Source organism: Lissotriton helveticus, chromosome 1_1 (assembly GCF_964261635.1).
Source record: "Lissotriton helveticus chromosome 1_1, aLisHel1.1, whole genome shotgun sequence".
Taxonomy (NCBI): domain Eukaryota; kingdom Metazoa; phylum Chordata; class Amphibia; order Caudata; family Salamandridae; genus Lissotriton; species Lissotriton helveticus.
The window spans coordinates 1,843,191,357-1,843,217,288 of NC_136057.1; the positions used below are offsets into that span (position 1 = coordinate 1,843,191,357).

The 25,932-nt window shown below is 43.9% G+C and overlaps 1 protein-coding gene across 3 annotated transcripts in view; it reads right to left on the reverse strand.

Moving 5' to 3' along the window:
• The window catches only part of NUF2 (NUF2 component of NDC80 kinetochore complex), a 414,966-nt gene that overhangs the window by 271,336 nt on the left and 117,698 nt on the right, over window positions 1-25,932 (reverse strand). For all 3 annotated transcript variants that reach the window (XM_078641336.1, XM_078641328.1, XM_078641341.1), the window contains one exon: window positions 5,422-5,496. In XM_078641336.1, coding sequence (XP_078497462.1) covers window positions 5,422-5,496 — 75 coding nt within the window. The remainder of the gene's footprint in view (window positions 1-5,421; window positions 5,497-25,932) is intronic.

The window sequence follows — 25,932 nt, forward strand, 5'->3', positions numbered from 1 at the left end:
ACCCCCTTCCTGGGTCCCACCCATAGGAGGGACCTAGCAGGTAATCCAGCCCCTAGATTTGATATATAGGTAGGAGCTGAGTCCCAAGACTTTAGATATATCCTGACTGAAACTCTGATACGAAACTCTGGACCTTCAACATCCTACTCGACGTAGAAGACTGAAGAATCTCCCTTGTGGTCAAGGAGTGACAGCCCTGTGCAAGCAGGCGCCATCCAGCGCTCAACGGTTTCCTTGGTCATTGCTGCCGCCGGAGCTCGAACACAGAGCCTGACAAGACCCGGACTTCCAGACATCCAACAGCCCGATCCACAGCCACAGCAAAGCTGAGACCCGTGGAGGAGACGAGAGACTTGGAACCGGCCATCTTGGAAAGCCAGCGAATTGCTTTCCGTGCAACTTCTGAGGCACCTTCGAAGTTGTGCATTGGGGATTGGGAAGCCCCAGCCCCGAGCACCAACTGCACCGAAGATCACCTCTCCACACTCACCGAGTGCTGCGTGGGGCCCTTTTGCATTTTCCTGCTCGGCGCGTCTGTCCGGTCACTTGCCCGTTGGCTAGTGGCCTCTGTGACGACGAAATCTGAAAACTACACTGCTGGTCTGGTAGCTCCAGACTGGCCCTTGCTTCCCTGTGAAGGAGAAGCCCCTCAGTCCTTGCTGGCCTGAGTAAGAAGCCATCTTTGATTCCTGCGTGGGTTGCATTTGCCAAGGCCTGTTGACTCAGAATCGAGATCCGACACCGCCAACAGCGAGAGCCTTCGTGGGACAGTCCGTATCCAGCTCCTGGTCGTCGTCGACACCTCCTGGTCCACGTGGCTGCAGAGACAAGCTTCACAACATCACCTGATTGCTTCCCGCCATCGCCTGGTTCCTTCCTGATTCCATCCTGGTCACTGGCTAGTGACCCAGACTCTGTCCCCTCTGCTTTCAGGTACTCTTCATCCTCGATCCACCCTTGGATCCAACCGGACTCTTCTCTCCTGGTGGCCTGCAGTATCTTTTCTCCAAGGCTCCATAGAACTCCACGACGAAACCCGACACACTTGGACACATATGCACCCGCTTCCTGTGGGTGAGGTAACGCGAGTACTGCGGTGCTCCTGTAAAGACTAACTCTTCTAGTGTCCTAGTTTCAAGTGGTTAGCTTCTAGTCCAGTCGGAAGACTCCCAACTCTTTAACTTTGTAACTTTACGCACCCATTGACTTCTATTTGTGCACGAGTGCACAATTAGACACAGCACACGCATCCCGTGGGCCTCCTGCTCCCTAACAACTGTTAGTCCTGTGTAGCCCCAGCGATTCCCAAGGCCCTAGGCCTTACCATTGTTCGTGACGTGGTTCTTATACCACTATTTTAGTATATGGTTTAGCGGGCCACCAGGACCTATCCATATTTGTGCAACTTTTGTATGCTATATTAAGTAACTTGTTATGCGCTTGTGCTTCTGTGCTCATAAAGAGTACAGAGGGTTGTTTTAGAAATAAATACATATATATTTTGAATATATAACCCGTGTGGTGTCCTTTCATTTGGTATTAAAGGGATTGCATATGGTAAAACAGCTGGCTTCACATGCCCTCTTGAGTTTAGCCTAAGACTGCTTTTGTCCATGCTACCACTAGGATAGCTGGTCTATAAGGTTGACTTTACAACCATCACCATAAGGGTTGTATGGACTGGTGCAAGGTGCTCACTAGAATAGTGAACATCATATACCAGGCCAACTTCTCACAGCGGTGGTGAGAGAGGCATGTATAAGCCTCACCTGTGAGGTTCACAAGCAGCTCCAACGGGAGCTGCAGGAGGAGGAGCGGCACCTCCTGGAAGTACAGACATCTGAGGCAACTGATGCAACAGAGAGGAATAGGGAGCATAGCATCTGGGAACGTATCCATGACATTTGGGACAGGCTAGACAAATACACCCTCACACAGTTCAGACAATGTCTTCATAGGAAGGAGATAAATCGGGCCGTCTTTTGGCCTGAATTCTCCGTCGGGAATATGCCCCCGCTACACTTGTGGCTCAACGGGAGCCCGCAGGCAACATTGTGCACTCTGAGGCAGGACTATTGTGGGTCCTCAAATCCCATCTCAGCTTGGTGTATTGCCCAGACACCGCAATTAGCGAGGTGTCCTATCTCCCTTACCTACGTGACCTGACCTTACAAACTATATCTGAACAGGCACAGAAGGAACTCAACGAGCCCCTAACACTGGGCGAGATACACTCCGCCCTGCAACACCTGCCACGAGCCAAATCTCCGGGAAGTGATGGGTTCCCTCCTGAGTTCTATCAAGCATTCATGGGCACATTTCCCCAACTCCTGCTACAGTTTTATCTTGAGGCATTTGAAACCGGAGTTCTCCTGCCGAGCACGACACTGGGGGAAATATGCACGATTCTAAAGCTGGGTGGGGACCCCCATGAGCCTTCATCGTATCGTCCGATCACGATGATCAACATAGATATTAAAATCCTTTGCAAGCTGTTGGCCTCTCGTTTAGCTCCATACATGACTCACTTGATCCGTGAGGACCAGTTTGGTTTCATACCAGGACGAAACACTGCCATGAATTTGCGGCGTCTGAACCACGTTTTACATGAGGTACGGGATCGGGAGGAACACTTAGTATTAGTATCCATTGACCTCGCCAAGGCGTTCGACACGGTGGACTGGGTATTCCTTCTTGAGGTCCTATGCGCTGTGGGGTTGGGTCACAACTTTTGTCGGTGAATTCGCATCCTATATACGGCTCCCCACGCTAGGGTAAAACTAGGGGGCGCGAGATCAGAGGAATGGCAATTGGGAAGCTGCACACATCAGGGGTGTCCTCTTCCACCCTTACTGTTCGCCCTGGCCATAGAGCCCTTTGCGGTCCAGGTCCGGGCTGTTATGGAAGACTGGGGAATTAGAGTAGGGAACACGAGTCATATTGTTTCCCAATATGCTGACGACGCCCTGTTCTATTTGGCTTCTCCTCTGGAAACCCTGCCGGTACTGTTGCACCAGCTAGATCGGTTTGGAGAGGTGTCGGGACTGCGACTTAATCAAAGTAAGTTCCGGATCTTCCTGCTGGCGGGACTGGCCTCAGTGCCCCCGGAGGCTCTCCCAGACCTTGGGTTGCGCTGGGAATGGAAAGAGTTTTGCTACCTTGGGATACAGGTGGCATTGACGGACACACAGACGATGGCCCAGAATGTAGACCACACAATTGCTTCATTACAGCAGTCGGTGTCATTTTGGAATACCCTGCCACTTTCATTGATGGGCTGGTTGGCCATCTCTAAGATGGTGATGCTTCCTAGGACACTGTACGTTCTTCGGAACTCATTATGTCCGTTGTTGCCATGAGTTTTTAAAAGTCTTAAAGCCTTACTTGCGTCTCTGCTTTGGGTGGGCTGGCGCAGTAGGGTAACGCTCAACATTATCGTTCGTAGCTATGAAGTGGGTGGTCTGGAAGCTGCACTCTTTGACTCGTACTATTACGCGGCACAGCTACAACCTGCGGCGCGTTGGTTTTAAGACGCAGACAATTGGGAGAAACGCCTCCTTTCTGGCAGGGTAGACACTCAGGCACTAAGAGAAGCACTGATGCAGGGCAGAGGGTCAGACGTGTCTCTTCCTTATGTCGTACGACACACAACTGGTGTATGGCAGCGGTTTGTGGAAAAGGTCTTAACAAGGGCACCCTTTCATAGGGAGCTCCCGATCTGGATACTAGCCCCCTTCATAGATATGGGAAAATACATGTCATTTCAAACTTGGAGGGAGGGTGGGTGTGAAGTTCTTGCCAATCTCTTTCCCAGCGAGACCTTCATCACTTACGTGCAGGAGGAGGAAAACTTTAGCCTTGGACAGGGCCAATTCCTACACTTCCATGGAATTAAGGATGTGGTGAAGGTGACCTGGCATCAGTACCCGGACATCCCACCACTGATGCACATTTTAGATATCATACTCACCTGGGGTGCCAGCCGCAAATTGATTTCAAACTCTTGTACAAAGCGATTAAGCAAGACTCATCCCAGATCTCTAAAACCCCCCACCCCCCCACCCCACCCCCAGGCACCTCCGTCTCGGAGAGCCGAGAGGGACCTTGCAACTCAACTAGAAGAGACACAATGGGCAGGCATAGGCTCCCTCACACGCTCAGTCTCATGCAACACCAGGTTTAAGTTGACGCATTTTAACTTCCTACACCGCACTTATTGGACCCCGATGTCCCTGAAACGCATCTCTGGTGACAGGGGAGATAGCTGCCCTAGATGTGCCGCAGAGAATGCGGGCTTCCTACACTTGGCATGGGATTGTCCACTGGTCCGGAAGTTCTGGTTGGAAGTGGTGGCTAGGACTGTGGCAGCTACTGGCCTGCAGATGACGCCTGAACCCTTGTACTGCTTGCTGGCACTGGTACGGAAACCTAAGAAAAAGAAGCTCCCGTATAAACTGCTATAATTAAGGCTAGTGTTAGCTAGGCGTAGGGTAGCTAAAACTTGGATGGGGCAAAGGGCCCCAGAAGTGCCCATCTGGCTCAAAGACGTGCATGAGTTGCCCCTAGCTGAGGAGGTCCACATGAAACTCACCATAAGGGACGAGAAATTGCAAGAAAATCTACTAGCCTGGCGGGCCATGTGTGTCTCTCTGGGTTGGCCGAGGGGGAATTTTCTATGCAAGATGTAACGGACAGCGAGTAGAGTGATTTGGATGTAGTCGGTGGACCCAATCATGACATGGAGGGGAAGGTTGACCCTGACAATGTACGCTTTGGTCTTCAGCAGAGTGCCAGGAGTTCTTCCTCACTATGATATGAATACGAATGATTTTCTCCTTTCCCCAGTGTACCTTTCCCTCCTGGATGCTACCTCTTGCCCTGTACTCCATTAATATTGTCAATGATATGCCTACATATGCTGATTTGATACCAAATTGTTTTCTTTTTATATTAACATTTTGTAAAGTGAAAAATAAAGTTTATTAAAAAAAATTATGAGAAACATCACCCATGGCAATAGTTGTGCCTTTATGGAAATACTGCTTTGTATCTATTGAGAAGTCTGAGTGAACCACGGCTGGCATCAAATGGCACCACAAGGGTGAATTGCTTCAAAGTTTTCAGACCTAGCAAGCTTACAGGAGTGCTTTAGGAAGGAAAGGAAATTATTTTTATCGCAATGTTAGAAAAATTATTCTATTTTCATTTTAATTATATTAATAAAACAAACTATCGGTATCCTGCAGTAGTGTAAAGTAGTGGCAGAGTATTACATAAAACATTATATTTGATTAATACATTTAAAGGTCATTTGCTAAAGGTCCAAAAAAGGAGTATGTGCGCAAGTTGTTAATCTAAGGATTTAAAGAAGATTATATATAAACAAAAAAAAAACACAATGTGCCAATGAAAACGTTGTACCATGTAAAAGTGTTCCTGTCGATATCCATATATTATCTGCAGCAATTTCATATAAATCTTCAGTAAGACTTCGGGCTAAAAAAAAAAAAAAAAAGAAAGAAAGAGAAACGTTATACATTCATCAATGGAAAAAAAGAGAAACAGAAAATATATATCTAATGCATGACATACTCCTGAAAAAAGTATCTTCCGGTCAGTTATCTAAGCGCTGCATGCAGATAGAATTGACATTTTACCAGATAATGTACTGCTCTGCTCTCCAATACGGAGATATTTTAAGTACTACCATTTAAATCTCACAATTACTAGCCATCTATCTATTTTCTGCAGATCTGCGTTTTGGCATGGATTAAGCAAAATCTTCCGTATAGCATTATACTGATTTTCTTAAATGGAGTTTCTGGAGTGCTAAGGCCAGTGTGTTAGAAAACATAACATTCTGCCTCAATGGTAACCTAGGATTTTCCGGGCAAATTACCTTTTAGTCTACCTAGACTGTAGTGTAGTTCCTATATTCCCAATAGGCTCTGCGCATTGGAATAACATAAACGATAGTTTAGACGTAGGACTTAGGTCGACTAGGTCTCTATTGAATATGTTAGACTTAATTATGAATGCCAGCTAGCTCAGAGGTCACTAGAAACTTTCTCGAGTAAACAAGAAGGTGTTAACTTTCCTGAATATACAAGAAAGGATTATTTACGGACAACCGCATAAACATGACAACTTTGCTCCCTCCAGAATAAGGAGTATATCTCCAGAGTCGCGGAAACAATAGATAACTATTTTACTCAGTCAATCGTGCATGCTTAGTTTCACCAGAAGCGCAGAGAAATAGAGAGACGGGCGTTTTCAATAAAAGAGGTTATTTATTGAACAGTCTTCTTTCTCATGCAAGAGAAGTGAGTTGCCACAATTGCAATACTTGTCATAAAGTAAAGTGCGTACAGTAAAAGGAGTATTATGAAATAATACTGTACGAGCATGGTATGGTTTCTAAGCCATACGGTGTTTAAAATAGATAAAATATATACATAGATAAAACCATGACTAAACGTACTCAACTGGTGCTTCTAAGATACGCCTACCCCGGTGTACCTAACCTAAGCTTAGTACGTGGGAAGGAGTAAGTGAGCTGCAGTTTAAGTTAAGATAGGTTTTTGACAAGAATCTGAATCAAGAATTCTCCAAGGGTCTTATCAGCTCCGTACCTTGTTTATAGAATGAAGGAGGTCTTGTATCTCTCTCTCAGGACTCGATCTCCTAGCAACCCGCAAGGGTGACCGGAAACACTGGAGCTGGATTTCTCGGCAGGAGAAAAGACAGCGTCTCTCTCAGTGCGTCAATGGGAGGGTCGGCTTCCTTCGGCACTTGCCACAGCAGGGCGTCGGGCAAGTAGATAGCTGATCTGCTCCAACCCACCGTGTGTTTTACTAGGGCAGATGCTGGTATATTTATACCTGGAAGGTGCTGAGTTTGACGTAAGGTTGGACATAAGACGTCACTAAGAACTCGTAGTTCTTTCAGGACTCCAGGAGTTCTAGGACAAATCAATACAGAAGCAGAGGGAATTCCCGGGCTGCTGGAGGCTTGGTTTGTTTAAGAACGCGTTGTGCTTTCTAGGACTCTATGGGAGTAACCTTGCCGTATTTGGACTGCATTGGCTATGACTTAATATGGATATGATTCTTATGCCTTTATAAGGATATGATTTGTTATAACCACATAAGGGCATAAATCGGGAATATTTAAATAGGGTCCTAGATACGTTTACAACACCCACTCCACGTATAATGTCCATCATTACTAAAATACTAAGCAATTTAAAACATAGGACTATGCATGTGTTTTCCATCCCACCCCAAAATACAAAAAATGCATTTGAAATGGTATATACACGAATATATTGTACGTTTTCAAGCAGTGGTATCATTCAGATAATGCATATATAGTACGCGTTGAAATATTGGCTAGAGTTTCAAAATAGAAATCTTGTTCTCTAAGAATAGTTCTACTTTAAGCAGAGTATCATGTGCCAAAAAAAAGGTAAATATTTTGGGAACGGGGAAAAATAATTTCGCTTTCAGGGCAAAAAAATAGTTCCACAGCTTTTTAGAAGTTCTGTTTTTCAAAATTGAAAGTCGAATTCAGAGTTCAGGGAACGCTATGTGCTCAAGCTTTTTAGAAGTTCTGTTTTTCAAAATTGAAAGTCGAATTCAGAGTTCAGGGAACGCTATGTGCTCAAAAGTTATTCTCGTTGTTAGGAGAGAACATTAACTCAGATAGGGTGGCAAAGAATTTGTCTACAACAGTAGGTGAAAGTTGGACCAAGTCCGAAAAAGTAGAAATAGTGCAGATATGAGAAGCATTGCTGTCATCGGTGTTCAGATCAGCAATGGTCACAGAAGGTGGTGCCTGTGGGCTGCTTTCATCTCGTACCTCACCGTCACCTAATCGTAGTGGTGAGATCTCAACGAATGCAGTCATCAGAATAGGTAGCCGCTGGGGACAACGCGTTGTACGAGCCGTTACCGAAACAAGCAAAGTATCGATCTCCAAAGGTACTGCTGATGGTAGTATGAGACAGACGTCCAACACGCATTCTTCTCCGCAGAGCAGGCATCGTAGAACAGGTAGGATGCAATCTTGCCAGATTGGTCTGAATGAAAGAAACCAGGTAGTATTCAGATCTCTTAGCCGAGCCAAGCCGAGTACTTTAGTTATCCTTTCTCGGTATCTCATCGCTAGGATCGTTTCTTCCATGGCAGCCTAAGGTTTGTTTGTGGCTGGATTTGCCATATCGGAGCAGAAGGAACAAAAATAAAATTCCTGCTACGAGTCCCAAGATGAGAGGCAGGCCGCCGAACACAGAGTGCACAAAATTCAGGAAGATGCTCAGGACTGCGTCAAACGGTGCTAATAGTCCCGAAAAAATTGTCTTAAATACATGTGCTATGCCACTGGTATCAGACATGTTTAAAATTTGACCTAACATTTCTACGAAATGCACGGGGCAATTTGTTGATAATAAGGCATGTATCTCTGCCGCTGTCCTTGCAACTTGCAGATCATACGTCTCTCTAGACGAGGTTAAAGGCACAGTTGTTTGTAAAAGAATGGATTTCATTCTGCTTAAAGTATCAATTCGAATAGAAGAGATGTTCAGAGAAGGCCATATTGTTGCCTCCTTGTCTGGTTTGCTGTTTGGATACAATACTTGCATACAGCAAGTGACCATGGAAGTTACACTGACGAGATAGGCCCTTCCTGGCGCCATGCCACAACAGCTGCAGTCACTTATTATAACGTAACTGCCGTTGGAAAGTTGTCTGAAAAAAGGCTCTATCTGTGTAGTTGGGGTGCCGTGCAGGTGGCATGAAAGGTTATTAGATGAACCTTCGCAGGCTCCATGCAAGTTAATTCCTTGACACAGAAGTGTACCGCTTAGTGAATTTTTACAGTTATTACCACTAAGAAATACCTCTTTTTTCCCCCCACTGTAACATTTATGTGTATAAGGTAGATTCCAGGTCGACTTGATGTAACCTTTACCCAACCTTTCATACAGGCCCGCTGGTATATGCTTTTGGCAATATTGAAACTGAAAAGTCGTTATCGGAATTGTAATTGTGCCATGTATTATCCATTCAATGACGGGTCTTTCGGAGACTGTCAATGGCAATTTTTCTAGTTTTTCAATGCTCAGCACCGTATAGTCTGCTCCTTTTTGTGCCAAAGAGATTTGTTTATCAGTAAGGTTAAAGATAGAAAATAATGACGTCGTGTTGATTAGACGCCATGGCACGTAGCCTGAACGGAGGCTTTGTAACGTTCAGCCTAACTGTACAATAGAACGTAACTGGGACTGGCCATGTTGTAACATTAGCATATCCTGTTCTATTAGATCAATAGCAGATGATACAATGCTGTCCAGTGAATAAATTCTGGAGGATAGAGTCGTTAACCCATTGTCCACTACAGACAGTGATTTTTCCAAATTAATAGGGTCAATTTCTCGTATTTTTTCAGCAGTTTCAATTTGCGTTACTTTCCAAGCTTCGTTGTAAGCAGCATATATACCGGCGTATATGAAACGTTTTTGATGCTGTTTGCGAGGTCCCAATATGAAATCTCGCAAGTCAGCACCTTCTTTAAGTAAAGTCAAGTGTTGCTTAATTTCAGGCAGTGTGGATTTCTGCAGCCATCCGAGGCATAGTTTCCCTACACTGTATGTTGTAATTATCCCTGGATGTTGTCTCTGGGAGTATCTAGGGTCTGGCCTGTTCTGTTTGAACCCCTGTGTTTTGTTCAGGAATCTATTTCGACAGTTATTAGTGTCTGTGGGCCAGATCAACCATTTTCTCCAATCAGGATTTGTTCTGTTTTGGTGTAAAATATGGGATACGTCTATATCCACATCTGTAGAGCTATTACTATCAGGTATGGGCTTTGGTATAGACGGTTTGTTTAAGTCCTTTATCTTGGCTAGGCCAAGACAGGTTGTTTGTTGAATGGTGTCATTCAGGAACATTATTTGTTCTGGGATCATGCAGGCTCTGAATAATGATTCTAGACCTTGTACCTGCCAATCTTTTGTATCCCAGATGGTTTTTGTTTCAATGTTGTTTTTCCAAAACTCAAAACCAAATGTAGACAATTTTTCATAAAATTTTGCAGAATAAATTAGTTTAGTATTTGTCAACATGTTTTTCATTCCTGTCTTATTCATAATTTTTAAAATAAAACGTTTCTGGATCAGTGATGTTAAACCCTGAGAAGTATGGGAATTTCTCATAAAATGTTTTTGAGCTGCCTTTTGGCGGTGTTGGACAATGTTCCCATTGATTATAAGCAAACACATTTCTAGGATTAGCAGATTTATGCAAATAGTGATGCCCATAATGATTACAGCAATACATTTCTTCATAGTTTGATGAGCCTTCTAAATAATCATGTAAATTTTGCTGACATTTCTAAATCTGACATCATATTATTAATATTTTGAAAGTCCCAATCATCAGCGAAAGTACTAGGTGATATAAAGTCACTTAATGAAACCTTGAACTGATATGGATATCTCAAAAGTTCAACCGGGCCATAGATGTTGTTATCAGTGGCATCCCATGCTACACCACCAGGTATAGGAATGGCTGCGATGTTTACTGATGATAGTTCTCTTTTTTCAATGTGAGAAGATCTTTGAGGCTTTAGGACCAAGTTGATGTTCTGATTTGCTGTGTCCATTGTACTATATTTTCCATCAATCATTCTTCCCAAGCTTAAAAACAATAGGAGCCAGAGTAAGAGGAAAAGTACACCTAACACAATCCATAATTCAATCCATGGTGAAGTCAGATATGTTTCTTTGAGTTGATGAAAGAGTTCAGTCATTTTTTCTTTGAAAGTTTTAGTTGCTGGCGTTTCTTCATGTTCACTTGGATCCTCAGAAAAGTCATCGAAATTGATGAAGTAGCCAGATGCAGTTCTGTCAATTGTTGGAATTGCTTACGGATTCTCATTAATCTTTGCATTTGTATAGTCAGAGGCTACATCATTGTAGATTGGTGTTTATTGACGAACTGTTGCAATTTGGGTTTCAAGAGGCACAAGTTCCATGGCTTTGTTGCATAGTCCTTTTTTATTCACTGCAGGTTTATCAAATATGATTAGTCTCTCAGTTTGAACCTCTTGAATTGTGGCACGGTTTGGTCTTCTGCTACTTCTTGGGAGTCCTCTGGGCCTACTACTTATTATTGGCCACATGATTGTGGTTTTACCAGGACGATTGATACAACTCTGTTCTCCTTTTTGCCAGCAAGAGGCGGTAGTACTACTGATCTTGTCCCGCTGATAGCTAAGACAGGTACTGCTTTTCTGTAAGAAGGCCCAAATTCCTTCTTCAACGCGATCTTTTATCTGACCAGATCCCCAATCTTTGGAATCCAGACAGGTCTTGCTGGGACAGGTGGTTTTTCTTCAGTAGCTTTGTGTTACTTAGACTTCTTCTTGTTTCATTTAAGTCCTGTAAAACAGCCAAACGATCTTTGATATCAAAGGTTTTTTGTTCTACCACTGAAGTCTGACAATCGAAATCTTCGATTATAATTCTAGTACCAAACAAAAGTTCATACAGAGTGATTACCCGAGAGAATGTCTTGGCAGATTGTTAAGACTACGTTGGACACTTGTTAGATGTTTGACCCACCCATCACCCGAACCTAATACCCTAGCTGTTATAGATTGCTTTATGTCACTTTTTTTCTCTCCACTACCGCATTTCCCTCGGGATGGAATGGACTAGAGTACCGCAATGCAATGCCCAAGCTGGCCATGGCCTCCTTGTAAGCTCGAGAGCTAAACGCAGGACCCTGGTCAGAGTGTAGCATGCCAATTGCGTATGTGCCGATAAAGACTCGCAAATCTTTTATAACAGTTTTGGCGTCAGCCGAGCGCTAGGGCCACATCTTAAATTAATCTAGTCTTAATAATTATGGGATCGCATTTTTCCGTGTGGACGTCTGCGTGTAGATGGCCTAATGCTGTCTAATAGAGGTGTCTGGGCTGGTGTCTGGTCCGGTTCACAACTGCGATCTCTGTTGCAGTCCTGACAATCCATTGCAAAGTTATAAATTTGCACGCTCATCCCCGGCCACCAGTATAGTGATTGCAATTCTATTAGAGATTTCAAGATCTCTTGGTGCCTCAGACCCATTCCCATGTGTGCTTCTTGAATCAAGTAAGCCCTCCGGTTCGTGTTTGGAATTACTTTGTCCCCCACTCCAGGGATTCGAGCAAAAGGAACGGAGTTCGCATCAATTATGTATGTATTGTCGAGTGGATAGTTGAGAGGTAATGCTGCATAGTCGCCTTTTAATGAGGCTTTTACTGCCAGCATGGTTTCTCCATCTATTTGTTTTTTAGAACGTTTTTTTGTAACTACGGAAGCCGGTTGAACCGCTGCCGTTCTGGCTCTGTTAGCCAATGAATTCCCTGCAACGTGAACGCCATCACGTTGAAGACTCTGCGTATGTATCACGTGAGTCTTTCATAGTTCTTTCTGTAAGAGAACTACTTGTTCCCACAGTATTTTATGCTTTATTGTGACACCTGTCTTATCTTTGTAACCGTTTTCACTCCAGGTCTGCATGAATTCGTTGTAAGACTTGACGCTATAATACGAATCGCACACTATTAGTGTGGGGAATTCGCGATCAGCATTCTCAAGCGCCATCTTTAAAGATCTTATTTCAGCTCGCTGAGCTGTACAGTTTCTGTGATTCAGTTTTAGTGACCATCGGTCTAAATTTACCTAAGCGCCAGCGACCTTTAACAATCGCACATGCTGCATTGTAAACTTGTTTTTCCACAACGTAGTGTTGTGCAAATCTGTCCGTGTAGATTACACAGGTGTATTGTTCGAGAGTCAGAATTTCGATTGACAGAGGACATTCATGTTCGTATTCCAGATCTTCTAGTTTTTAGGTTTCGCCTGGCGTTTACTGCGCAAGCAGTATCGCGCAGTGATACTGTTGTGTTTCTAACAGTATGTCTGAGAGTGAATATGTGACTGTGTGTGAGGGACAGTTGTCTAATGAATGGACGTGTGACCATGTGTGTGTGATTGATAGTTTTTTTTTATTTCAGTAATTTTTATTGAAAATTGTATTTACATGGTGCACCAGGTGGGCATGAGACTGCTGGTGTTTGCTGTATGTGTATGTGTGAGAGTGAACATGCAGCAATGTGTGTGTATGGTTGCATGTGCGAAGAGTGGGTGTGTAGCTTCATGTGTGTGTTTGACAGTGTTGCCACGAGTCAACGTGATGTTAATTGTGTAACATTTGCAGTTTCTGTTGCCTGCTGTTGGTGGACCTGAGTAGCGCTTGGAGATTAGAACTTTCCCTTGATCTAGGTCTTATTTATACCATCTACTTGCAAAATAATAGATCCACTTCCTTGTTTCCGTCAGGAGAATTTATTCAAAATCAATAAGGGAAAATAAATGTATATTTTAAATGTAAAACTCAAGTAAGTAAGCTTCATTCATCAAGAGCAAAGGCGTACCGCAGTCCTCCTGACATCCCACTCCGGCTATCAGCCTCTTCACAAATCCTCTTCCTGTCTTTCTTGTTAGATCCCTCTTTCTGTCACTCACTCCTTTGCACTTTTCCCTGCACCCTCTCGTCTATCTTTCATCACTTTTCCTATTAATCCTTTGCCACACTCCCTCTATTCTTTATATCACTATTACATCTATTTCTTGTCTCTAATTTCCTCAAACTCATTATCTTTTGCTACTCCTAAATGTATGCTCCCCAGCACACTACCCCTTTCTTTCGCCCTCTCTCTTACATCTATTTCGAACGTCACATTTACATCACTTTGTCCTATTTACTGTTTTTCATATCCCCATATCCCTTTTTTCTATATTAACCTTTCCACAAGCTTTCTATTTCTACTGCTCACTTTTACTTGCAATAGAGAAATATTACTGAACTAAATGTGTATATTCTGTTAATATCTCATATCAGCATGAAGAAGGAGGGGTTAGAGAGCCTGACAGCATTTTTATTTAATGGTTTATGAGCTTACATCATCGTCTACGTAGCCTTTCAGGAGCTAATATTCACATCTATAACAATCATCTGAGCGCCTACATAATGCATGGAACTGGCAATATTAGAAGCCATCCTTGCTGACAATTAGTGTTCAGACAAAAGAACTCAGTAGGGATTTTGTTGGCTGACATGATTTTTGCAACATTTCAGGAGCTTACATTCGCATAGATTTGGTCTTACGTTATTAATTAATCAGCATTTCCGGAGCTTAGATTGTCATGGATCAAAGAATTTTAAAGCATCATTTGGGATCAGTAATCAAATTACCTATTTCAGTTTCAAGTCCTGTTAGTGTCACATGAGACTAGAGGAGAGAAGCAAAGGCATTTCTGTAGAAGGTGATTCTTCAGGCACCTTATGGTGGTTGAACGAGTGGTCTAGTCTTAAAGCGAAGGTTAGGGATATTCATAACTCTGGAGCCTCACCCGAGAATCTGAATTTATAGGCAATAATTACGTATGCTTCTTCTCGACCTTATATGGTCATGTTTTGGGATTTTATCCTATGGTTAAATATTTTTGTGCTTAAATATGTGGTAAAAGTACACCAAGAGCATGCATGATTTGCCTTTTCAGAAGTCCATGCTACACATTTAAACTGAAAAAAGGAAAACAATTACTAGTGTCTTCCATTCACTATGGGCCAGCTGTACGTATACATTTACTGGTCACAAACCTCGTCGATTTAGTAAATTCGGTGGGACCGTCCCCCCTCCCGCTGTCCGTGAGCCCGTGTGTAAATGCATCGTAAATGCTTGTTTATGTGTGCGTTTGTGTTTACATGCGCATCCGTCTTTGTGCGTGTATGTGTATTTCTAAGCACACAAGATGAGAGGTACGGTAAGGGTCTATTTTAATGTCTGTGCATCTTCCATCAAAACACCGGACCAGTTTGGTACTTAATCAAGGGATTTTCAGTGACTGCCCAACTCTAAATCAGGTTGAGTCTCTTTCGCTGGCACCAGCAAGGAGCAAAATAACATGAAAACATGCCATGATAAGTGACTTCAACTCAAAATGTTGCGGAATTCCCCAGTGCTCCTCAAATTTTTCAAAACAGTCTGGCTCTGTGTGGGTGTGTGTGTGCGGCTGGCTCTGTGTGTGTGTGTGCGGCTGGCTCGGTGTGTGTGTGTGTGTGTGGCTGGCTCTGTGTGTGTGTGGCTGGCTCTGTGTGTGTGTGTGGCTGGCTCTGTGTGTGTGTGTGGCTGGCTCTGTGTGTGTGTGTGTGGCTGGCTCTGTGTGTGCGGCTGGCTCTGTGTGTGTGCCTTTGTGTGTGTGTGTGTGGCTCTGTGTGTATGTGTGGGTGCAAATGCAATAGGTCTCACATTTGTGAGAGATTTAGCTAATGGCAATGTAAATGATAATGCCATTTATTTATCTGTTTTCAAAACCAACACATAAATACAATTTTTGTCATTTACAATGCCAATAGCTCTAACTTTTCCAAAGGCGAAACCATTGCATTGTAAATGCTTGTTTCATTTTCGGATCAAATGCGTGTTTCACGTCTGTTTCAGAAAGAGAATTTTCCCATTGTATCCATTTTGGATCTAAAGCTTTAGCATTCAGAATGCTTGGTCTTGTTACTGCCTCAGGGGCTGATACTACTGTTAAAACAGATATGCTCTTCCCTTGGGCTAGGGCTCTTTCTTTTGCTACAGCAGTTTGAACCACAGTCAGAATTTTTTCAGTAGAACTGAATTTCATTTCAGCTTGTGTGTACAAGTGTGATTTATAAGCTATTGGTACCGTTTCTCCCTCATTAGCGGTTAGGTACATAAATCCGCATCTTCCTGGGATGACTCGGATTACAAGGTTGCGATCATTTGCGCGTGTTTGCAGTTTTGTTTTAGTTAACATGTCTGTTAGTATTGATCTTAAAATTTTTGGGTGTTTCTGAGTCCAATTGATTGGTTTGAAATCAGGTTTTATTAATTCGTAGAGGGGTTTAACCCTCTCTGCATAGTTTAGAATGTAAGTTCTTCCGAAATTCAGGAAACCTAGAATTTATTGTAAGTTTATTCAGCGTTTTTGGAGCCTGTAGAACTGCACACTTCTCTAAGAAGTTGTCTGCTAGGCTTTTGCCTTCACTTGATGATTCATATCCTAAAAATAGGAAAGTGAGGTGGGCAATTCGTGACTTTTTGAAGTTGAATTTGTACCCTTCAGATGCAAACCCAAGTATAATGGTGTTCACTCTTTTCAAGTGTGTCTCCAGGTCATCGTCTGTAAGATAGATGTGATCGACATAAGATAATGCCTCATCATCATACATTTGTAGTAATTCTGTTACCCTGGCTGAAAATAATCCTGGGCTGTTCTTGAATCCCTGTGGGAGACGACAGAATTGCCTTTGAGCCCCCATACTTGAGAAAGCGGTCAAATACCTGCTTTCTGGTGCTATGTTTGGACAGAAGAAACCATTTGAAATATCTAATGTTGTTTTATATTTTTTGCGCACTGTTATTCATTAGTGCTGCACTGTGTGAGTTTTGTACTGCAAATGTTTTACAACAAGAGTTTAGGTGTCTGTAGTCCAAAACTAGACGATGTGAATCGTCTGGCTTGAAGACCAGCCGCCTGAAACTGAACTCAGACAAGACGGAAGTCCTCATCCTGGGACCATCGCCCTCCGCCTGGAACGACTCCTGGTGGCCCTGGGCACCGCTCGCAAGCCAACAGAGCACGCCACAACCTGGGCTTCATCCTGGACTCCTCCCTCTCGATGACCAGACAAGTCAACGCCGTCTCCTCATCTTGCTTTCACACCCTATGCATGTTCCGCAAGATCTTCCGATGGATCCCGACCGAAACCAGGAAGACGGTCACCCAGGCACTCGTCACCAGCCGACTGGACTACGGAAACACCCTCTACGCCGGAACCACAGCCAAGCTACAAAGAAGACTCCAACGCATCCAGAACGCCTCCGCCCGACTCATCCTGGACATCCCCCGACGCTGCCACATCTCCGGCCACCTGAGGGACCTGCACTGGCTCCCCGTCAACAAGAGGATCACGTTGAGGCTCCTCACCCACAAGTCTCTCCACGACCCGGGCCCCAAGTACCTCAACGACCGCCTGACCTTCTACACTCCCACCCGCCAGCTACGATCGACCAGCCACGCCCTCGCCGCCGTTCCACGCATACAAAGAGCCACTGCCGGAGGAAGATCCTTCTCCTACCTGGGGGCCAAAACAAGGAACTCCCTCCCCATCCACCTTCGACTGACCCAGGACCATCTCGCCTTCAGGGGACAACTCAAGACCTGGCTGTTCGAGCAGTAGCGGACCCCTTCCCCCAAGCGCCTTGAGACCCTCCCGGGTGAGTAGCGCGCTATACAAGTGTTATGATTGATTGATTGATTGATTGAGACAGGAAAAAAAGGATTGTTCATTTGTGAGGTGCATGTTTCAATCACCCCCTGATATTCAAGTTGATCTAAGATCTCCCTGACTTGTTTTTTTTAGCTTCTTGCTTAACAGGATACTGCTTCTGTGCAGTAGGTTGATTTTTTTAACTGAATTTTATGGTGAGGAGAATCCTCATCCCATCCTACATGATTTTTGTATAATGCAGGTGCTTGGGCCACTGCCCATTTTCTAGCATATGTGTATTTTTTATGAATTGGAATGTAATTTGAGAAGGCAGGCATAATCATTTCTTTGCCATGTGGGCACTCCCTGACAAACTCTGGTGGCCAGTCTTTCTCTGCTAGCAGGATATCATAGCCTTTAGATAGGTTCTCCCAAAAGAGACCTTTTATTTTCCTAGTTTTGTCCCCTTCTATACGTAATGTTATTTCATATAATTATTGGGGCACACTAACTCTGGTGTTTGCAGTTTCCACCTGAATGTATTCATTTGTGTCCACTGTCTCCAGAAGATTCATCAGGATCTTGCGAGCTATGGTCACTTCTGCTTCGCTGTCTAGCATTGTCTGGGCCCATTCTCGAGTTGTGTCCTCAGAATCCTCGGCATGTTTTATTTTAATACTGGCTACCTTCTTTTTGGGAAATTGTAATTTTTTACTTTGATGAGCATGTTCCTTGTCTTTGGACTTGACGCGCTCTTCTTTGTGTTCTGACCGTCCTCTTCTTTCCGATTTCTGTGGGGAAGTCTGAAAAGATCGAGAGGGACGTGCATCATTATGTTGATATCTGTCAGGTTTTCTTAAATTATCCCTATTTCTAAGATTGTATCTTTTTTCAGAGGGCTCCCGTTGTGGAGACCTGCCCCCCGTTCTGGAGATCTATTTCTCCGTTGGGGAGACCTTCCTCTGGACTAGAACTGCTTTTCTCTGGGAGTGGTTTTTGTTTATTACCCTCCCACTTCTTTTTTGTAGTAATGAGATTATTCTTAATAAAGCTCTTTTCAGGATTTTCAGTTAGTTGTGGTTTTAGTGGTTTCCCACCCAAACTATCTCTACCTAATTCTTCATAGGATTTTTCAATTATTCTGGCAAGTTCAAAAGGTTGTTCTGCTATATCTGTTTCTTTCAATTTTTGGCAGATAGCCAACATAAAAGGAGAAGCAGCATCTGTGGCAAATAGTATAGCCGAGACTTACTTAAAGTCTTTCAATAATTTCATACCTACATTTAAAGCAGGCTCTGGACCGTATTAATTTTGAATCTGTCTTAGTACGTCTGGTATAACCGCCATAGACGGAACACCATGTGTTTTTGTGTATATCGAAGCAAAGACTGTGCCTCAAGTGTCACAGTCCTCCACATGTGGTGCGATCCCCATTGGAAGACAGATTGTCCGAATTCTGTGTTTGTCATGAGGTGTAGTATCAGGAAATACTGCCTCTATCGGAGTAATTTTTTGAGCTAACCAGAACGGAATTTGTTCCTGTTTTGCGGGTAATTTGCCAATGACTGATTGTATAGTCTGTGGTGTAATTTTATTTGTGTTCCCCTGGTGAGGGGTGTGCTGTGGAATTTGTATTGCTGGTTGGACTGTTAAAGTCCGCATGACATCTTGGACCAATGGGCAAAAGGAAAGCAATGGAAGGGGGAGGGCAGGTGGCAAATAAGAAAGGTAAAAAGGTTAAAAAAAGTATTCACGGGGCGAGTAACTGTGTAATTGATAGAATAGAGGAGTTCGTTTCAGAATGTGAGGAGATTCTAGGGGCCAATATCGTAGGTGTAGAAGCTGGCGGAGAACAGAAAAAAAAAAGAAGTAGCTAATATTCACCAACGCAGAATCCCTTCAATTTTTAGCAAGCAGACACAATCGACCACAAATCTAATTGTGCATACCGCCCCTGCAGATGATACTGTAAACACTCAACAGGTCGCTCCACCGCTGCCATTATCCAATCCTGGTTCTCCTGGGGCTCCGAGTGGTAATCAAGGCACTGATAATGTCTCCCCTATCCTTTGTGCCAATAGATTTGCGGTACTTGAGCACATGTCTGAGGGATCTATCATCCCGGAGGCGCAGGGTTGTAACATCTCGGGGGCTGATCCCTTGGCAAGTAGATGTGGTTGTAAGGAATCAAACTTGGGGCTATTGCGGAAAGTAGAAACTCTACAAAATGAGGTAGAACAATTAAAGAAAATGGTGGCAATCCTGAATTCCAAGGCTATATCCCCGGCAGCCCGCCCTAGCACATCATCCCACTCTTCCCCCTTAGTAACCTCCTCTTATAAGGGTGCTTTAGTTAACAAACCACCAAGCAATAAACCGCAAGGGAGTGGTGATACCCTCTCACAGAGGGTGTGAGATATAAGGAAAACAACTCCATCAGTGGCCCCTAATCTCAGGGTGGGAAAAGTTCATTCTGACCCATCAAAAACATCTACAGTACCAGGGGGGCAACATATTCCTTATAACCAGAGGCCCCTTAGTCAACCAATTCGGGATCCCCCAAGGCATACAACCAGGGATGCAAGGGCAATAGTTTACATGGGGAAAGTGCCAAAAATCCATGATAGCCAGAGCTATGAATCTAGCGACTCCCTTTGTAATAAAGCAATACACTGGCTTCGCCACGTAAGAGGTTGTAGGTCCATAATTCGAAGAAGACATACAGGGTGTAAGGAAAATTACTTCGCGAAATTCAGTTTTAGACTATATTGGGCGAAGGCTTAAAGATCCTGCCCTTGCTGACAATCTCTTGGCGTTGGAGTTTCGCACCTCTACTCCCGATCACTCAACAATCCAAATTAGACATATGCCATTTTGGATGGAAGCTAGCACTGTAGATAGAGAGGTTTCTGGTAACAGGGGAGGGGGGTCGGGGCTGAATAAGGTCGACTGACTATCACCCAGGGGCACCAAGATTAGTACCACCATAGCAACACCCATAAACCCAAGGGACTCAGACATGCCACCACAAATTGTAAACTCAGGTACTATATCGGGACGCTGTCTCAATGTAGATAGCATCCAGCGTGGACCTGGTGCCTCTAACCCTTCCCCTGTAGTGGAATTAATGAACAATAGATCTAATAGAGTAATCCTGAATATTCTCTCATGGAATGTAGCAGGGCTAGAGAAGAAACTCAAACTCCCGGAATGGCATAGATTTGTGGGAAAATACGAAGTATGCCTCTTTCAAGAAACATGGAGCTTAACCCCACTCCATAAATCAGGTTACACATCTTATTGTATTCCCGCTATTAGCTCTGGCAAAGGGCGGCCATCGGGGGGGTTACAAATCTGGATAAGGACTTCCCTCAATTGGTCAGTCACGCCCCATATTGGTCATTCTAGAGATATTCTACACTTGACCATTAAAGGTTCATCTAATGGCCCGGCACTTGAGCTATTTAATATCTATGCTAGAGGCTCTCCTGGTGCCCAGACATCCCCTGTCATATCCGTCCTAGAGAGTATGTTAGCAATCACACTGCCCCATTCTAATACAATTGTAGCCGGGGATTTCAATGTAACTTTTGAACCTCTGAGTGTGGGTGATCTAGTAGGCACTGCTGAAGAGGATGCCAAATGGGACATCCCGCCTCTTAGTCTAGATCCGATTAAAAAATGGTCCCAGCGTGCCATCCAAATTAATGCCCTTAGTTTGGAATATGACTTAAGAGCTGTCGATGGGAGAACACGCCCCGACCGAAATGGAGCAAACACTTTCAATCGATTATGTTCCCCTTCTAGGATAGATTACATCTTTATGATGTCCGATTATGGCGGGATTTGGTCGATATGATAGTTGTCCCCTCTTTAGATAGTGATCACAACCCACTCTGCCTACAACTAAATAATATTTGGCAGGTGTCTGGGTTTAAGGCACGGAATCGCCCCACATTGGCAAGTAGAGAGGTCACCCCTTCTAATTGTAAGCGTCGCCTGAAATGGCACAAAGTTTCCCAAGATGAAGGGAAATTATTAAGTATTAGGGAAGAGGTTGTTGCCAAGAATAGTGAATTGACGACACTCTATAGTGATACGGGGGGATCAACCTAATTTTAATTTAAATAGTTTTTATCAAGATGCGATAGATAAGCTGAGTTCATTTTTCACTTTAGAAGGGGAATCTGATACAAAATTTGACCAACCAAAGACTAGCAATCCTTGGTACTCCAATAAATGTAGGGATAAAAGGGCGGCTATAGCACTCAGTATTAGGTTGAAGGACATAACTACTGTCAAAATAGCCAGGAAAGAGTATGCAAGGGCCTTGGTGGAGGCCAAACAAATTTGGGAGGAGGTTCACTGGCAGGAATTGAAGGAGGCATCGATGCAGAGGGACCCCACCCTATTCTGGAATATAATTAACTGTAGGGACTGGAAAATAGTGGACCCAATGCCTAATCACATTACTTACCTACAATGGCAGGAGCACTTCTCGAATCTTTACTCAGGGGAAGATTGCTCAGAGTCCCTATCCATTGAAACCGCTCCAGTCACTCAAGAAGATTATGAAATAATGGACAGGTTTGATCTCCACGAGGTGGAGCAAGCAATACATAACATTGCCCCAGGAAAGGCAGCAGGCCCGGATGGACTTCCCGGGGACCTGCTCCTGTATGACCCCACGCCATGGGCCCAACTCGTCCTCCTTGTTATGAATTTGATAGTAAGAGGATTTGCTGTCGCAGACTCCTGGAAAGGAGCCGAGATGGTCCCAATATTTAAAAAGGGGAATAGAGCGGACCCTGCCAACTACCGGCCAATCAGTCTAATTGACGTGATACAGAAGGTGGTTGGCAGGGTTCTTCTCCTGAGGATTAGAATCTGGATAGAGGATGGAAACATCCTGTCACACTTCCAAGCAGGTTTCAGGCAGAAGGTGGGAACAATGGACCAGGTCTTTAGATTCTTCACGATCTATTGGAAGTCAGTCCTTTGGGGAAAGGGAGTTTGTACCTGGCTTTCATAGATCTGAAGACCGCCTTCGACCTGGTCCCTCGGGACAAGCTTTGGAAGGTGATTCAGCACTTGGGTATGCCATCCTACATTCTTGACTTTTTAAAAAGATTGCATACTGGTAATTATGCAAGAATTAGATGGGGAACCCAAGGGGAGGTGACAGAGAGGATCGTGGTGAACAGAGGGGTTCGCCAAGGATGCGTGTTGGCCCCCACCCTATTTTCACTATTTATTAATGGGGTGGTGGGCTACCTCAATGAGGAACCATCAGACGCTCCAGTGTTGGCAGGGGAGAAGACACCTACCCTCTTGTTTGCCGACAATACTCTTAATTTCCAAGTCACCGGGTGGTCTACAGAAACTGTTGAATAGATTTGATTCATTTTGTAAGGAACAGGGGTTAACTATTAACACCAGCAAAACCAAGTTGATGACCATCAACCCCTCCAAGCGCTTTAGGCATAACATCACCCTAAACGACGTCCCACTGGACGTGGTTGAGTCCTTTGATTATCTGGGGATTAGAATCTCAAAAAGCATGAAGTGGACCTCCCATCTAGACAAGATGCTTTTAAACCATAAACGGGTGTCCGGGGCAATTGTTAGAGAGCAGCATCTTTCTGTGAGCAGGCCAGTCGCCCCGGCGCTTGCTATCTATGATGGGAAAGCATTACCCTCGGCCCTTTATGGGGCAGAACTCTGGGGTATGGAGAATATTGGAGATCTATCCAGGTCTGAAAATACATTTTTAAGAGACCTTACTTCGCTCCCTACCTCCACCCCCCTGAAGCCTCTGTTCTATGATACAGGAAGGAGGCATATTCAGGATATTGCTAGGCTTCGCCCCTTCCTCTTCTGGGCCCGCCTTAAGAGGTCTACTGAGCTGTCCAATTATGCTGCGGCTTTTGATGAGTTGTTGTCAGTTGACACAGGACGCAGGATAAAATGGTTGGCTGACCTTAGGCATCTTACTGGCCTTATTGGATTAAGCGAGGCTTGGGCTAGCCAGATTCCACCTTCTAAGCAGGACCTAAAGCGTGCCTATTGGGACTGGGTGTCGAAACGCGACCTATCTACCCAACAGACAGGGAAACTCACCGAGGGGTTCTTCGAACACAAAAACACCTGTAGACTGGAACCCTATCTCGACTTCATTCAGGTCCCTAGGGATAGGACCCTATATATGAAGATGAGATTTGGAACCCTGCAAGTTAACACTGTAACATCATCATGGAAAGGGAGAAACTCAGTTCCTGCACCTTGCCCAAGCTGTGCACATCCTGACGAGTCTATTGCTCACTTTTTTCTAGCATGCCCGGCCTATAAAAATGCTAGACTAAAGTGGCTTAAGCCAGTATGTAAAGCACTGGGCTTCAGGAGCCATGTCGATGCCTTACGCATCCTGAAAACTGACACCTCCTCTCTGGCACTGGTTTGTGGAGTAGCCAAATGTCTGGGGTGTGCTTGGTTAATAAGAACAAAAGCCTTAGACAAGAACGTAGTAGGCCCTTAAATTTGAAAGACATGGGGCGATTGGCCTGTTGTAATATCTTAATGTTGGGAAAATATTCGGCTGCTATTCCCTTCCTTTTTATGTATTTGTGATAATGGATTTAAGAATTTAACCATCACTTTTAAATTATATATAGTGTGTTTTTTTTTAAGGTTTTAATCCATATGGCTACTATGGCATCTGTGTTTTTTTTCTAAATGTGGCCATTTTATTCTGTGATTTTATACATGTAATGCTTTTATGATAAATCTTTTATCGAATAAAGCTTATCTACTACTACATATTGGACCAACTGTCTATGTATTTTAATTAGTTGTTTTAGCTGAACTAAAAGTTCTCCGCTTGAAATTTTTTCAATGTCAGGATGTGGTGTATAGCGGGCTAGAACCGGCCATGTGGCTCCTGGTCTACCTAGTGGACCGAGCCTGGTGAAGTGATTTTGATGTTTTAGGGTGCCATTAAACCAGAGCTGGTGCTCTTGGTACGTTAGTGGTATTTCAATGTCCTCGAAAGGAACATATTCCGTTGGAGATTCCTCTATTTTGTAGTAGTGGAACTCGTGTGTCACAGCATATGCTGCTGGAAAATATATCCAGGAATAGAATACCTCTGTCTGCCGATATTCATGGGCCTCTACCACAAATATGACTGTACCACCTCTTGGTGATACTCCATTATTTAGAAGTTTGTAAGTTACACTCTTCCTTACATTGACTGGGATGATTATAGCCTCCGGGTCATCTTGCCGGAGACTTCTGTCCTCCGCTAAAAGATGAGCTGCTAACGCTTCTCTTTCTCTTTCCTCTTCACCTTCCGATATTTTGCTGACAGAAAGTTTGCAGAGCAAGTTTCAAGGAAACAAAGATTAGGTGCACAATATTTTGGAACACGGTATCCTTCAACGTTGACTAAACCATAAACTAATACATAGGAATCTCTTCCTACTAAGTTTTGGCGGATATTAATTAACCTTTCACCCACTCCAGACGTCTATTGGAGTATTTACGGGAAAAAGGGGTCTGTGTGAAAAGCACGACTGAGTTACTCTAGTATCTAGCATTAAAATTATCGCCTTACCAAACGTTGGGCGCCATGTAGTGTAGTTCCTATATTCCCAATAGGCTCTGCGCATTGGAATAACATAAACGATAGTTTAGACGTAGGACTTAGGTCGACTAGGTCTCTATTGAATATGTTAGACTTAATTATGAATGCCAGCTAGCTCAGAGGTCACTAGAAACTTTCTCGAGTAAACAAGAAGGTGTTAACTTTCCTGAATAGACAAGAAGGGATTATTTACTGACAACCGCATGAACATGACAACTTTGCTCCCTCTAGAATAAGGAGTATATCTCCAGAGTCGCGGAAACAATAGATAACTATTTTACTCAGTCAATCGTACATGCTTAGTTTCACCAGAAGCGCAGAGAAATAGAGAGACGGGCGTTTTCAATAAAAGAGGTTATTTATTGAACAGTCTTCTTTCTCATGCAAGAGAAGTGAGTTGCCACAATTGCAATACTTGTCATAAAGTAAAGTGCGTACAGTAAAAGGAGTATTATGAAATAATACTGTAAGAGCATGTTATGGTTTCTAAGCCATACGGTGTTTAAAATAGATAAAATATATACATAGATAAAACCATGACTAAACGTACTCAACTGGTGCTTCTAAGATATGCCCACCCCGCTGTACCTAACCTAAGCTTAGTACGTGGGAAGGAGTAAGTGAGCTGCAGTTTAAGTTAAGATAGGTTTTTGCCAAGAATCTGAATCAAGAATTCTCTAAGGGTCTAATCAGCTCGGTACCTTGTTTATAGAATGAAGGAGGTCTTGTATCTCTCTCTCAGGACTCGATCTCCCAGCAACCCGCAAGGGTGACCGTAAACACTGGAGCTGGATTTCTCGGCAGGAGAAAAGACAGCGTCAATGGGAGGGTCGGCTTCCTTCGGCACTTGCCACAGCAAGGCGTCGGGCAAGTAGATAGCTGATCTGCTCCAAACCACCGTGTGTTTTGCTAGGGCAGATGCTGGTATATTTATAC